Source organism: Tarenaya hassleriana, unplaced genomic scaffold, assembly GCF_000463585.1.
Source record: "Tarenaya hassleriana unplaced genomic scaffold, ASM46358v1 Cleome13, whole genome shotgun sequence".
In the NCBI taxonomy this organism is placed as follows: Eukaryota; Viridiplantae; Streptophyta; class Magnoliopsida; order Brassicales; family Cleomaceae; genus Tarenaya; species Tarenaya hassleriana.
In genome coordinates, this window is record NW_010963495.1 from 1603692 (window position 1) to 1617453 (window position 13762).

At 38.2% G+C, this 13762-nt stretch overlaps 3 protein-coding genes across 3 annotated transcripts; 2 read left to right on the forward strand and 1 right to left on the reverse strand.

The window, feature by feature from the left end:
- Window positions 1–264: 264 nt before the first annotated feature.
- LOC104807510 (aspartyl protease family protein 1) lies at window positions 265–3387 on the reverse strand. Its single transcript, XM_010532817.2, has 10 exons — window positions 2733–3387; window positions 2500–2635; window positions 1994–2229; window positions 1673–1897; window positions 1416–1551; window positions 1255–1328; window positions 1079–1178; window positions 934–991; window positions 722–793; window positions 265–647 (listed from the first exon to the last, which is right to left on the reverse strand). Exons 1-10 carry the CDS (start codon window positions 3050–3052, stop codon window positions 412–414), a joined length of 1593 nt encoding a protein of 530 aa, XP_010531119.1. The 5' UTR covers window positions 3053–3387; the 3' UTR covers window positions 265–411.
- Window positions 3388–4958: 1571 nt separating this feature from the next.
- On the forward strand, window positions 4959–8060 carry LOC104807511 (probable protein phosphatase 2C 46). Its single transcript, XM_010532818.2, has 5 exons — window positions 4959–5203; window positions 5713–6142; window positions 6334–6701; window positions 7012–7248; window positions 7627–8060. The coding sequence occupies exons 2-5, from the start codon at window positions 5833–5835 to the stop codon at window positions 7864–7866; spliced, it is 1155 nt and encodes a 384-aa protein (XP_010531120.1). The 5' UTR covers window positions 4959–5203; window positions 5713–5832; the 3' UTR covers window positions 7867–8060.
- A 2566-nt stretch (window positions 8061–10626) lies between these two features.
- Window positions 10627–13703, forward strand: LOC104807513 (ras-related protein RABB1b). Its single transcript, XM_010532819.2, has 6 exons — window positions 10627–10816; window positions 10944–11083; window positions 11756–11838; window positions 12437–12641; window positions 12756–12824; window positions 13351–13703. The coding sequence occupies exons 1-6, from the start codon at window positions 10771–10773 to the stop codon at window positions 13441–13443; spliced, it is 636 nt and encodes a 211-aa protein (XP_010531121.1). The 5' UTR covers window positions 10627–10770; the 3' UTR covers window positions 13444–13703.
- Window positions 13704–13762: the final 59 nt, after the last annotated feature.

Consider the following 13762-nt stretch of genomic DNA (forward strand, 5'->3'; position numbering starts at 1 on the left):
TTATTTTTTTTAACCAGGAGGAGAACTATGATGCGGCTCTTGGACAAAGAGAAGAAGACGAATTTACAAAAACACCCTTAGGGTAAATCCAAGGTCGGATCTGATTGGCTATTGAGCTTGTCATCGGATTATTGACTTTTTCTCCTATCAAACGGCTTTGAGCATTAGAGAGGAGATTCATTAGATTTTCATCCTAAACAATACTTGTTTTTTTTTTAAACAAGTTTCCGTTTAATGATACCATCGATTTTTTTAAGCCATTACTGTAAAATTATCTGATCTCATCTCAGATTTCAAGAAAGAACATTCTTGTACAAAGGCTATATACTTTTGATGCTATGGTTGTAATGATACAACAAATGGATGGCCTTTTTTTTTTGGGATAGCGAGAGAAGAGATTGAATGAAAATGTCAAGAACAGATAGCTACAAGCAGCAGAAGCAAAACATGAACGCTAATCTGCAGAGAGACAAGAGGCTTTGAGACAATCCGTCTGTCGGAAGAGGAACTAAGTGAGGCATCATGGCTCGTTTTGGATGGTTGAGGAGGAGAAGGAGCAGTGCCTACTCCGGCTGCCATGGCAGGCGACACCTCTGTTCTGTTTGCTCGGGAAAGCTTCGTCTTCTTGGTCTTTTCGATATCATAGCCTATATCATCGTAGAGAGCAAGAATGAACATTACATCACAAGGGTTAGAGGATAAGAACGGGAGATTTACTCACAGTCGAATTTCTTCCATCCCAGTATAAGTTTTTCTCTGTTGAATACCACCTGATATCCAGTCATGAAGTTTTCTGTAGATCACACAAAGAGAGCCACTTTTGATTCCGCAAGATTTTGCTCATTAATGACTCCAGATTCTTTCATTTGTCAAGGAAGAATCCGGAGCTGAAGGTGAATAGTGTGATCGAGAGAGAGATCACGAGAGACTTACGCCCGATTATGTTCAGTTCTGAGCTTTTGACAACAGCTAGGCAATATATAAGTTCACCCTGTCGAAATGTATCAACAAGATCTGAACTTTTGTGATTCGGAGGTAACGAAAGGACAAAAGTGTGATTGTGTGTGATGGAATGTACCTCGGTGGAAATGACAATTATAGGATCATTGACGCTGAAGTGGCCGCCTCCTTTCATCGTCAGGCTCATACTCGGTACCAAACTGGGATTTGCCTCCGAGCTGCATATCATAGAAGAGAAGTTAGATACAATTGTCAGAACCATGGAAAAGGAACAGCGAATAACAGGAGCTGCACCTCATGTCATAACAATACTCAAAAGGGATCCTTGAATCTGGCTGATGACGTTTATCTTGGGCCTGAGAATGGAACTGAACAAGAAGAAGAAGAAGATCTAAATTGTAGAGCTACTGGAACAAGTTTCAAAAGGAACATCTGACGTTGTTTTAAGTACTCACACTCGCTGAAACTCGTGTATACATTGGGTCAACCAAATAAGTAAAAGAGGTTCCGGTGTCAAAGAGAGCAGTGAACTCAGCATCGATTAGACTTGTCCCCACACGCACCCGTGCCACTGTGACATTGTAGTTTGGGCTGCAACGCAATTCGGCAGTCAGAAGGATTGTCTACAGGTTAAGCTAGCTAAACCAAAAGCACACATTCTGATTTGTCAGTTCTAACAGGGACAGTAAGTGCTTAAGTGATTACCACTTACTGCAATGGGTTCACGTTAAGTGGTGTTTCTTCCTGATCAGAACTTCCCCTATCCCCGAAGCTGATCCTTCCAACTCCATCATGCCCAAAACACATGGAGAAAGAATCGGCGATTAGACCTTCCCTTGACAAAATGCTCGGAACAGAGATCTTTTCCATGCCCAGACCAAACAACCCATTCGGAGCAGCTATGTCCAGAAAGGAACCACTTTGAACCTGTCCACAGCTGCGTATTTTTCACCTCAGCATACAAGAGTACCGCAAAAACCAGAAAATGCAGATATTACCACTTAGAAGGAAACACAGACTTAAGACAACTCACCCGAATGTGACATACGCCTTAACGCGTTCTGGACTCTCATCCTCTGTTGCCAAGTGCAGAACATCTTCCATAAGAATACCAGACGTCGAAGTTTCAGCAGAGACATAAGATACCATGTAAGGGCAAGTGCTGAATGTTCCAAGGCACTGGTTACGCTGTGCACATAAGCTGTCATTGCAGGTCACCTTTTTGCTCGTGGATGAAATTTTAGGGTTGTAGATGCTGAGTTCGAACTCCTACAAAAGCGATGTAGCAAGCTTAGAAACCATCTCAAGACATTCACAAAAAACAATGTAGAAACCCAGAAAGATCACCTAGTCTGATTCATGGGAACTCCAACATGGTTGCTAAAGTCAGATGAATTCTATAGTTCACTTAGTAGCTCGACAAAGCATCAAACAGCATGAAACAAAGTACAGCAGAAGTTCGATGACAGAGCACAATCCAGAACTGAACAAAGCTCAAGTTGCAATTGCCAAGTTCAGTAGATAGAATTTGGAACGTACAGAAGCATAAGCAGCGCCTTCGGTCGGTGCACATCTACCGCAATCACAAGGTACCCAGAAAAGATCGCTGCCCGTGTCAAGAGCCACCATGAACTTCAGCCCCGGTGTGCCCAATTGAACCGTCGTGTAATGCAAACTAATACCGAAATCACAACACAAAAACCGAATCAAACGTGCCCAGATAGAGAAATTTCGCAATTTAACGGTAAATAACCAGAGGAAAACGCACTTACAATCCGAGAGAGCTGATACGAAAAGTGGAGTTCCCGTCAGAGAAAGTGAGCGACGACGACGAGTCAGTCTCCGACAGGCGACGGCCGCGGATGAGGCGATCGCGGAGGGCAAGGACGTCGTAGTACTCGAAGCTCCCCTTGGGCGGGAAACTAGCGAGTTTTCCGGTGGAATCGGCCCACCGCTTCACAGTGTCGGAGAATCTGTGGTGCATCTCAAAGGAGAAGATCCGGCCATGGCAGCTCCCGGAGCTCAGGAGCGTCGAAATCGGGATCAAGAACAGGATACTCGTGAAGAAACAGCCCGGCATTGTAGTGCCCATCCTCGCCTCATCAGATTTTCCTACTCTTTGTGGGATTTTTCATACCGGAACTTGACCAAGAACCCAAGATTTTTCAAAAAAATCAAAATTGCGTGATTGGATCTTGGAGCAATCGGGAAAATGTGAACTGGGGAAAAAATTAGGTTTTTCGGGGAATGTGAAAATTTAGAGAGAGAGAGAGAGAGAGAGAGAGGGGGGGGATATGTGTTCTTGTTGTTAGGTAAACGTAACAGCAGCAGTACAGTTCCAAGGGTTGAAAACTGCGATCACCGTCCGGGGAACAGTGGGTCCCGCCGGCGACGTTTAAAGCGCGGGATCTCTCTTTCTCCTCCCCTCAGATTCTGTTTCTTTCGATTTCTTACCTCGAATCTAAAAAATAGTATTTTACCCCCTTCTATTTATATAGTATTAACATTCACCCCGTAGAGTATAATACCCTTGATTAGTCCCCTAAGATTTTGAAAAGTCCATATACAACCCTGGTTTGGACTTTATGAGCCCATTCTAAAAAGTTGGGCCTTTTAACAATTGAGCCCAAAAATAGATGATCCAAATGCCGACCAATATTAATATAATTGCATTAACTTGCCAGTGTTAGTTGATTAAAACAATAATAACATAAGATCTGCTCGGTGTAATACTTTTATTAAAACTTAAGTTCTATCAATAAAAGACATATTGGAGTCGACCGACTTTTTCTAAAATTATATGATTCCTAAAATTTTAATCCTTACCAATATGGCCCATTGATATTTTTAAAATAATAAAGCAATAATTATTCCACTTAAATCAATTTTATTACGGTCGCATATTATGAAAGACAAACAAAAGAATATATCATTTTTCTTTGTTTGTTGATTTTTTTTATAAACATATCACCATTTATTCGGCGAATTACAAGGGAAGTAATAATATATTAAACAATAGAAATTGTGAATAAATTGTTTTGTCCAATAAAACCTTTTTATTTTCTGTTCCATAATGGGAAAACGCGTGGACTTGGAGCTGCAGACGGGCTTCTTTCTTATGTTTGGTCTGCGGTCTTCTTCATTATCTTTTGATCCAACCGTTATATATATATATATATATATATATATATATAATTTTTAAAAAAATATATATACTGTCATAGATGGCACGAATGACATAATATTTTAATGAAAATTTACGTTTGTATGCTTTTTTAAAAATATATTTAAAAAGACAATACTTTTGCACCATACAAATAAAAGTATACGAGTTTGAGATTAAGTGCAAAACATTGACATTAAAATTAAGCGCAATATCCAAGTTTGGGTGATTAGTGGTGAGAGAATATGCAAAACATGTTCTCACTCTGGATTCAAACCCAAACGTGGAAAAGGACATTCATCTGAATTTTCTCGATCCTCTGAAAAATATAGTCGGGTTAAAGTCGGTGAACTTCCGGATTATAAAAAAAAAAAATTAAGAGCAATAAGGAATTTTGGTGAGAGTGGGTCCACATGGGGTTGGGGCCAGTTGTTCCCATATTGCACGTGCACTCGTCGTTCCCTTCTTTTCACACCTCATATCCTATATTTCATTTGCCAATTATACAAGATATATATAATAGAAAATTATGTATGTAATGTGTGTGTGTGTATATACAGCCCATGTTGCCCATTGCCGATCCACATGCATCGCTGGCTCTCAGCCATCGCTTGCCGTCTGATGTTTTTTTTTTTTTTTCTCTATTCGAAATCTGATTTAGTGATTTTCATCAAGACAGTATATTTATTGTCCCTTTGGCTTTGGGCTTGAGATGAAGGGAAATACAGGAAAAAAAAAACAATTTCCATTTTTTTTTCTTCCTGTCAAATCACACTGACAGCAAAAATTATAAAAAGGTAACTTTTTTGTTCGTGAACAAAAAAAATACAAAGAAAAAGGGTTTTCCGATGATCTCGTCCATCTATCCGTTTTTCTCTTCACTTTTTTTCCTTCAATGAGAAGAAGTGTGTCTAGAGAGAGAGAGAGAGAGAGAGAGAGAGAGAGTCAATCGTTAAGCGGAGAGAGGAAACTCTATTTGTTTATTGTTTGTGATCCGAAGGATCTCAAGATCTGATGCTTTCTCTGTTTCATTAAGATACAAAGACAGTAGCGAACTTCTTGCGAGTTCACAATTGTACGGTGAGTGCCCTTTGTCTTGTCCCCTCTCCTCCCTTTTCTTCGGTCTGGATTCGCTTTCTTCCTGGGTTTTTTAGATTATGGGTTTTTTCCCTTTTCGTTTCCTTTGTTCACTGGAATTCAGGGTTTAAGTCAAAATTTTGGCTTTGATGGAACTTGGAAATGTGAAAACCGATGTAGTTTTTCGTGGCTGTGGCTGAAATTCTCCTTTTTGGGCTCTGGAACTGTTGACGATGTCGATTGTTTAGAGTTTTACTTAGATTTTGCGTCGTGGGTGGAATTTGCTTTTCAAAGTCTTCGCCTTGTTCGGTCGGTTTTTCTGATCTGGGTTTGAACTCAACGCGTCAATTACGGAGACGATTCTCTGCATAATCGCATTGGCTTCACGTTAACGTTTTGGATCAACTGCCGTTTGCAGGGACTCTGTCCGGATGAGTTCTTAAACCCTAGTTTTGTTTAATTTCCCTCTCTCTTTCATTTCTTGATCACAAGATGCTTGATTTGATCTGCAGACCAGAACAGTGAGGGGGGGTTTTGGAGAGGTTTATTATTACAGCCAAGTGAAGGGACAGAGACTGGTGGTTACTTGAATGAACAACACTTGGAGAGGTTGGGCCTTGCTGAAATGAGGGATGTTATCAAAGTTAATGAACTTCCTGAGGTCATGTTGGAGACCCTACTCGGCTCATTCGGGTTCAGATGCCACGGGACGCCAGGACGGGCTTCTGTGGTACAAAGACGTCGGTCAGCATCTGGCTGGTGATTTCTCCATGGCTGTGGTTCAGGCTAATAACCTGCTGGAAGATCAGAGCCAGATCGAATCTGGTCCTCTGAGTTTCCTTGATGCTGGTCCTTTCGGCACCTTTGTTGGCGTATATGATGGCCATGGAGGGCCCGAGACTTCCCGTTACATCAATGATCATCTTTTCCGGCATCTAAGGAGTGAGAAACTCTTGTCTCCTGAATGGAAAAAAAAAAGCCCTCTGAAATATTAATAGGTTATCTTTAAGATACGTTGTTTCTCGTCAAAAACTTAATCTCTGTCAAATTCTTGGGCAAAAGAAGGGAGTTTTTTTCTTCTCTGTTTAAGCCTGCATTCTGTTTCTTACCATCAAACTGTAAGTGTCTTTCAGGGTTTGCCACGGAGCAACAATCCATGTCTGTAGATGTGATAAAGAAAGCATATCAAGCAACGGAAGAAGGGTTTCTATCCGTAGTTACAAAGCAGTGGTCAATGAAACCGCAGATCGCAGCTGTTGGATCTTGCTGTCTTGTCGGGGTTATTTGCAATGGGAACTTGTACGTTGCTAATGTCGGAGATTCTCGTGCTGTGCTGGGGAGGCTTATGAAGGCTACGGGGGAGGTTATCGCCATCCAACTCTCATCTGAACATAATGTGGCCATAGAGTCTGTAAGGCAAGAGATGCATTCTTTGCATCCAGATGACTCCCATATTGTTGTTATGAAGCATAATGTGTGGCGTGTGAAGGGTCTAATACAGGTATGGCAGCTCTTGCTCCACATCCACTCTCGAGATTTTTAACTCTCTGTCCATGAGTTTGAATGCCTAGTGTATGGAATTTGCCGTGGATATAAAGTGTAGGAGCAAGATTTGATTGCTCGGTTACTCGAGCTTCTTGAGCCATCTGGTCTGTCCTTGTCTTACAGACTTATTTGACCCTTTGCATATTTTCTCAAATGACAAGAGTTGGGTTGATAAATCCACTGTAATAATGATTGTGTAATAGTCCTTTTATAGTCACTACCTGCAAAGTTTCATGATGAGGAATTTTCATTTTCTGAATCTTTAGGTTTCAAGATCGATTGGGGACGTGTATCTGAAAAAGGCGGAGTTTAACAGGGAGCCCCTCTATGCAAAGTTTCGCCTTCGGGAGCCTTTTAAGAGACCAATACTGAGCCCTGAGCCATCCATCTCTGTTCACGAACTCCAGCCTCAAGATCAGTTTGTTATATTTGCATCAGATGGCCTCTGGGAGCACCTTACCAATCAAGAAGCTGTAGATATTGTTCAGAATCATCCTCGCAGCGTAAGATATTTATCTTCTTTCTGCAATCTTTACGCCTTCTTGTATGGGAAGCGGTAAAAATGGTAAATAATCGTCCAATTCATCTGTAAAATCGAATCCCTCAGATTCATGAATTCATACTATAGTAACACCAAATATCAGAGTTTTGAGTCTAATACCATGCTTCTTAGAGTTTAATGCCAGGAAATTTCCCGGCACTATCTCTAACCTATTCTCTCAGCTGAAGCCTGGTCCTTTCGTGTTTTTTCTAGCACCAATAGCTGGATCTAATTGTTTGATTGTCTCCATTAATAGATCTGTCCTAATCAAGAAACCCCCAGGTTTTAGAAAGTTTTGTCCTTTCTCATGAGCTTCTTCTTCCATCTTCATTTCCAACAGGGAATTGCTCAGAGGCTGGTGAAAACTGCGTTACAGGAAGCAGCAAAGAAGAGGGAGATGAGATATTCGGATCTAAAGAAGATAGAGCGTGGTGTCCGTCGCCACTTCCACGATGATATCACAGTGGTGGTTGTGTTCTTCGACTCCAATCTCTTGAGCTCAGTGAAAGGTGGCGGCCCTTCTTTCTCCTTGAAAGGAGGTGGTGGTGTTCATATACCTTCTAGACCATCCACTGACTGATTAAGCCGAATCCAAAATCTGGCTTTTTTTGGTACAGTTCTGTTTACATTCGAAATAAATCACTTTTACGACATAGCCATAGCCAAGTAGATAGCTGTAGATTCTTTCCCTCTTTTTTCTAACTCTGGAAGATACATGCTTCTCCATGTGAGTTCAAGTTACAGCCACAGGTCAAAGTAGCTTTCCTTTGTGAATTGCTTGTTTTCTGCTGGAATTCTTTGTTTGGTCTGAAAGTTCTTCTGATGAAGAAGAATCAAGAAGAGGGCGAGGAGATCAGTTCTTTTTCTGGGTTTCTTCATCTCAGACAGCCATGATCGTGCCCTCAGCTCTTCTCCACATCATCAGCATTTAGATTCTCTGTGGGTTTCACCAGAAGCCACAAACTCTTGAAGACGGTAAAAGGTTGTCTTTTTCTGTCTGTTTTGGTATGGTCTTTGCTTGGAAGCGAAGAAAAGTAATAGCCCTGGAAATTCGGATCGGACCAGTCTTAAGATTCGAGCTGATGTTGTGGAGAGACTCGGTGGAGAATATGCAGATCACTGGTTACTTAAAAACTGTATGACGTTTGTGCATTAGGATGCGGAAATGCGTGTCGTTTTCGGCCGAGGTTGACGGCGTGGAGTTGGATGACAGAGAGTTGAAACGACGTGGCTCTCTCTAGCGGGGTCAGTCCATAGCAAAATGACGACGTAAAATAGAATTATTTCTAAAGCTACGGGCCCTATTCGCAAATTCATTAGAAGGGAGCGGTCGAAGAAAGAACCCCAGAGCGCTTTATTTATTATTTTGTTTCTATAATTTGGTTTGATTTATTATATTATTTTATAGAACCTAATAAAAATCCCGTATGAAAGTATGGATTCATAAAAAAATCGTGAATAAAATTCCCTATCGTGCAAAACATGAAGATGAATATAAGTCCACACAATATTCAAGGAATATGAAAAGGAACACCTTTATTATAATTCTCATATGACAATTTCTCTTTTCTCTTTTAACATTTTAATGATAGTTTTATGACAATGGAAATTAATTGGTGTGCTAACAATACTCCTATTTTTATTTGGTCATTATTAAGTTAATTATTTTTTGCATTTCGTATAATGTAGTGTTTTAAGATATTTTTTTGGGATTTTAGTGGTTTCCAAAATAAAAAGTAAAATTGGTAAAATAGCATATTTATCAAAAATAACAATTTTTTTATAAGATTTAGACTTTAATTAGGGTTTAGTGTTTAAGATATTTGTAATTTTATATATAAGTTTAAAATAATTTTTAAAAAATGTAGCTTTTATAATTGAAAATTTTCTTCCTTTCTTAAATTAAAAAAAGGGATAATCCCATATTCCCCCACAAATTTTCGAAAAAGTTCCAATTTCCTACACCAATTTTTAATTTGACAAAAACTATACCGGATTTCAAATATTTCCAAATTCCTACACAAAATCTTAAAATGTGTTGCAATTTCCTCCATATCCGTAAACGACGTTATGTTCCGTCAATTTTAATACTGACGTGGCATGCCACGTCATACAGATTTTGCCAAATCAGCACATTTCGCCACATCATCCAGCCACGTCAAAAAATAAATAAAAAATAAAATAAAAATAAAAAATTTCTAGAATTTTTTTAAAAACTAATAAAATAAAAATACAGAATTCCAAATTTTATTTTTTAAAAATAAAATAGAAAATTACATATACATATATATACACTTTTATATCTATACACAATTATATACATATACATATATACAAATATACATCTACATACATAATTATATACATATATATATATAGACACACTTATACATTTACATATATACACACTTGTACATATATACACAATTTTTTAAAAAACTTTTAAAAAATTCCAGAATTTTAAAATTTATTTTTTAAAAATAAAATAAAAAATTACATATACATATATACACAAATAATATATATACATATATACATACATCTTCACATATATATATACATATTCATATATATACATATATATCCATATATATATATATATTGAATATGTATATATATATGTGAATATGTATGTATATATGTATATATATTATTTGTGTATATATGTATATGTAATTTTTTATTTTATTTTTAAAAAATAAATTTTAAAATTCTGTAATTTTTTAAAAGTTTTTTTAAAAAATTGTGTATATATGTAAAAGTGTGTATATATGTAAATGTATAAGTGTGTCTATATATATATATGTATATAATTATGTATGTAGATGTATATTTGTATATATGTATATGTATATAATTGTGTATAGATATAAAAGTGTATATATATGTATATGTAATTTTCTATTTTATTTTTAAAAAATAAAATTTGAAATTATGTATTTTTATTTTATTTTATTAGTTTTAAAAAAAATTCTAGAAATTTTTTATTTTTATGTTATTTTTTATTTATTTTCTGATGTGGCTGGATGATGTAGCGAAATGTACTGATTTGGCGAAATCTGTATGACGTGGCATGCCACATCAGCATTAAAATTGACGGAACTTAACTTCGTTTACGGATATGGGGGAAATTGCAACACATTTTAAGATTTTGTGTGGGAATTTGGAAATATTTGAAATTCGGTGTAGTTTTTTGTCAAATTAAAAATTGGTATAGAAAATTGAAACTTTTTTGAAAATTTGTGGGTGAATATGGGATTATCAAAATACCCTTTGTGAGAAAATTAAAATTTCCCTTTTATTGTTTTAAATTATTTCACTTTGGGGAGAGAAAATTATTGCCATTGAAAAACCTCGAAAAACAAAGCCGCGTCGGTCGGTGCCTTATACGTCACCGTATTCTTCTTCTTTCTCCCTCTGTTTCATCGTCTTCTCTCACCTCTCCCCCGAGAAAAATCATCAAGCTTCTTGCAGATTAAGAGCCATGTCGTACGATTACCTTTTCAAGTACATAATCATCGGAGACACAGGTGACGACGAGCTGTGATGGCCTTTTCTCTTTCGCGGGTTCTTTGTTCGGATTTTGAATTTCTATTTTCTTGGGTCGATCAAGCTCTGGGCGAGTTTTAATGGGTTTTCGATCCATGTGCCTGGCAGGTGTTGGGAAATCGTGCCTGCTTCTGCAATTCACTGATAAGAGGTTCCAACCTGTCCACGATCTCACCATTGGTGTCGAGTTCGGTGCTCGCATGGTCACCGTCGATGGCCGACCCATCAAGCTTCAGATTTGGGACACCGTACGGTTTACTTTCTCTCGCCTGCGTCGTTATCATATCAGCATCCGATTATGATTATGAGGGAATTTTCTGAGGTTTTATCATATTAGCCGATAATCTTATGTTTGAGGTCCAAATTGTGATTGGTTTTCTGTCTGCATCGAGCAGATTGTGATTAGGAAGCTGACGGATCATGGTCAAAAGTTAATTGGGTTAATTAATGGACGATTAGAGATGCTTGTGCTGTGATAGTTGCTTTAGCTAATTATGCTCCAAATTCTGTAATTCACGAGGAGATATCCGTAATTGTCACGATGAAGGGAATGCCTTATTCCAGGACAATGTGTTTATGTCTCCTGTTTGTTGATCCCCACTTGCAATAGGCTTATCTCTCTGGCCAAATTACATAGACAGCGTTTGCTGCTGTGTGCTGGTTTGATTTTTGCGTAATTTTCTTGTGAGCAGTTTCTTTTGGTTTCATTAGTTAGATATGATATCCCTTTATCTTTTTTCTTCAGTGATCATCTTGTGCATAATCCTGATTGGATACAAGATAAAGTATGCTGCTTTATAGAAAAAAAAAAATCTTGCTTCTTAATTTATACTGTGGGATGATATCTGGGTTCCAGCTCAATTTCCTACTTATGTTTTCCGTGGCGTTTCTAAGATCTGACGAGTTTCCCGGCGTTTTAGGCTGGACAAGAGTCTTTTAGATCCATCACGAGATCATACTACAGAGGGGCAGCTGGAGCGTTGCTGGTTTACGACATCACCAGGTTAGTATTACAAGTGTTCTTTCGCTACTGGTGTAACCTGGTACTCATGCTGAAATGATCAAGGAAACTGATGCTGAGATTAGTTATTGTTTTATACGTCCATGATAATTTTTGCTACTCTCAATCCAGATTTTCAACAATGTGTATCAGATCCATGGGAGATTAGTACATCGATATCCATGTCGTTAATCTGTACTTGTTCCTATGGCAGGATTTTTTACTGGTCTTTTCTGAGTGTAGTAATAATGTAATATACGGGTCTTAATGTCTGTTTTGAGGAAAGCTACTCGTTATTTGATCGAACTCTTTACTTGGATGTCCTGAGATTGTAAGATAGTCTGATAGTCTTAGCATTCTGTTTTATTTTAATTAGGAATCTGTGGTTTGCCAAAAAAATTAGGCTATTTGTCCTAGTATGCAGTGATCCAGTCAGCTGCTTTTGTACCTTCTTGATCAAAGATTGCGATATTGTTTGTGTAACGACTGTTACTACAATCATCTGTTATAAAGTATTTTGTTTTTGCCAAGTGAATGATTTGACTAGGTATTCTAACTGGTTAGAAAGTTGATCGGTTGAACCTCAAAATCTCTTCGGCAGGAGAGAAACATTTAATCATCTTGCGAGCTGGTTGGAGGATGCACGTCAGCATGCGAATCCTAACATGAGTATTATGCTGGTTGGGAACAAATCCGATCTCGCCCATAAGAGGGCTGTAAGCAAAGAAGAAGGCGAACAATTTGCCAAAGAACATGGAATGCTGTTCTTGGAAGCATCTGCAAGAACAGCCCAAAACGTTGAGGAGGTGATCTATCCTGATTGCTACTTCTTATAATCCTTTTATTGTTTGACGTCTCATAATACGTGCAAAATTGTTTATTTCTGCTGTATCGAGAGATCTGATTTCGTATATCTATAGGCCTTCATAAAGACTGCTGCAAAGATCCTCCAGAATATTCAAGATGGTGTGTTTGATGTATCCAACGAGGTATGGTTATAGCTAAACCCTTCTCTTGAATTCTATATGCTATCTTTCGATGTTTTAATCTTGATAAGCCAATTCACTCTTCAAATTACCATGATAGCCAAGGTTTCTTTGCTCCAATCCCTTAGCACAGGTGTTGTAAATCTCGGGTCGTAGGTTCATAGATGAGGTCGTAGAGAATTGTTTATACTCAAAAGGGCGTAAAAGTGAGCTTACTCGGCCTTTCTTGTGGTGTGAGAAACAAATCATTCTTGTGGTCATAACCCCTAGATGAAAACACAGAGTTGTATCCACTAGTGGCTGATCCTTCCATTGAACAAGAGGCTCTTGAGGAAAACGATTCAACAAAAACTATACTAGTTCATCACATCTGGCTTTTGTTTGCCATATAGGAAACAAACCATGGAGAAGGATACAAAAGGCCGGATCCTTCTTCCAGTGCCACTGTCCAAATTGAAAACCCATGTCACTAATCTTCACTTTTTTGAGTGACTTTAATGGTGACTTACTCTGATCTCTAATTTCGCAGTCATCGGGAATCAAGGTTGGTTATGGGCGTCCACAAGGTCAGGCCGGAGGAAGAGACGGAGCGGTCGCACAGAGAGGTGGCTGTTGCGGTTAAGACATGACACCATTGATGATATATATCCTCGTGTGCAGATTGCATGTCTTTATTTGTGCTCCATCTCTCCTGTGCTTACTGAAAACACAAAAAACAGCACCGGAATGTACAGTTTCAAGTTTGTTCTTACTAAAGATTTTCGGTTTCATGTGTTAGAGAACAAGATTTCGAGTTTCAAAACTCGAATTCTGGGATACGTGTGAAAGATTCCGAGTTTCTTGTCCAAAATCTTGGCTTCAAAATCAATGTTTTGGACATCAGTCTAACCTTTTCAATCTTCTTGTATGTAAAAGTTTCATCAAAACAGGTATACCATAAT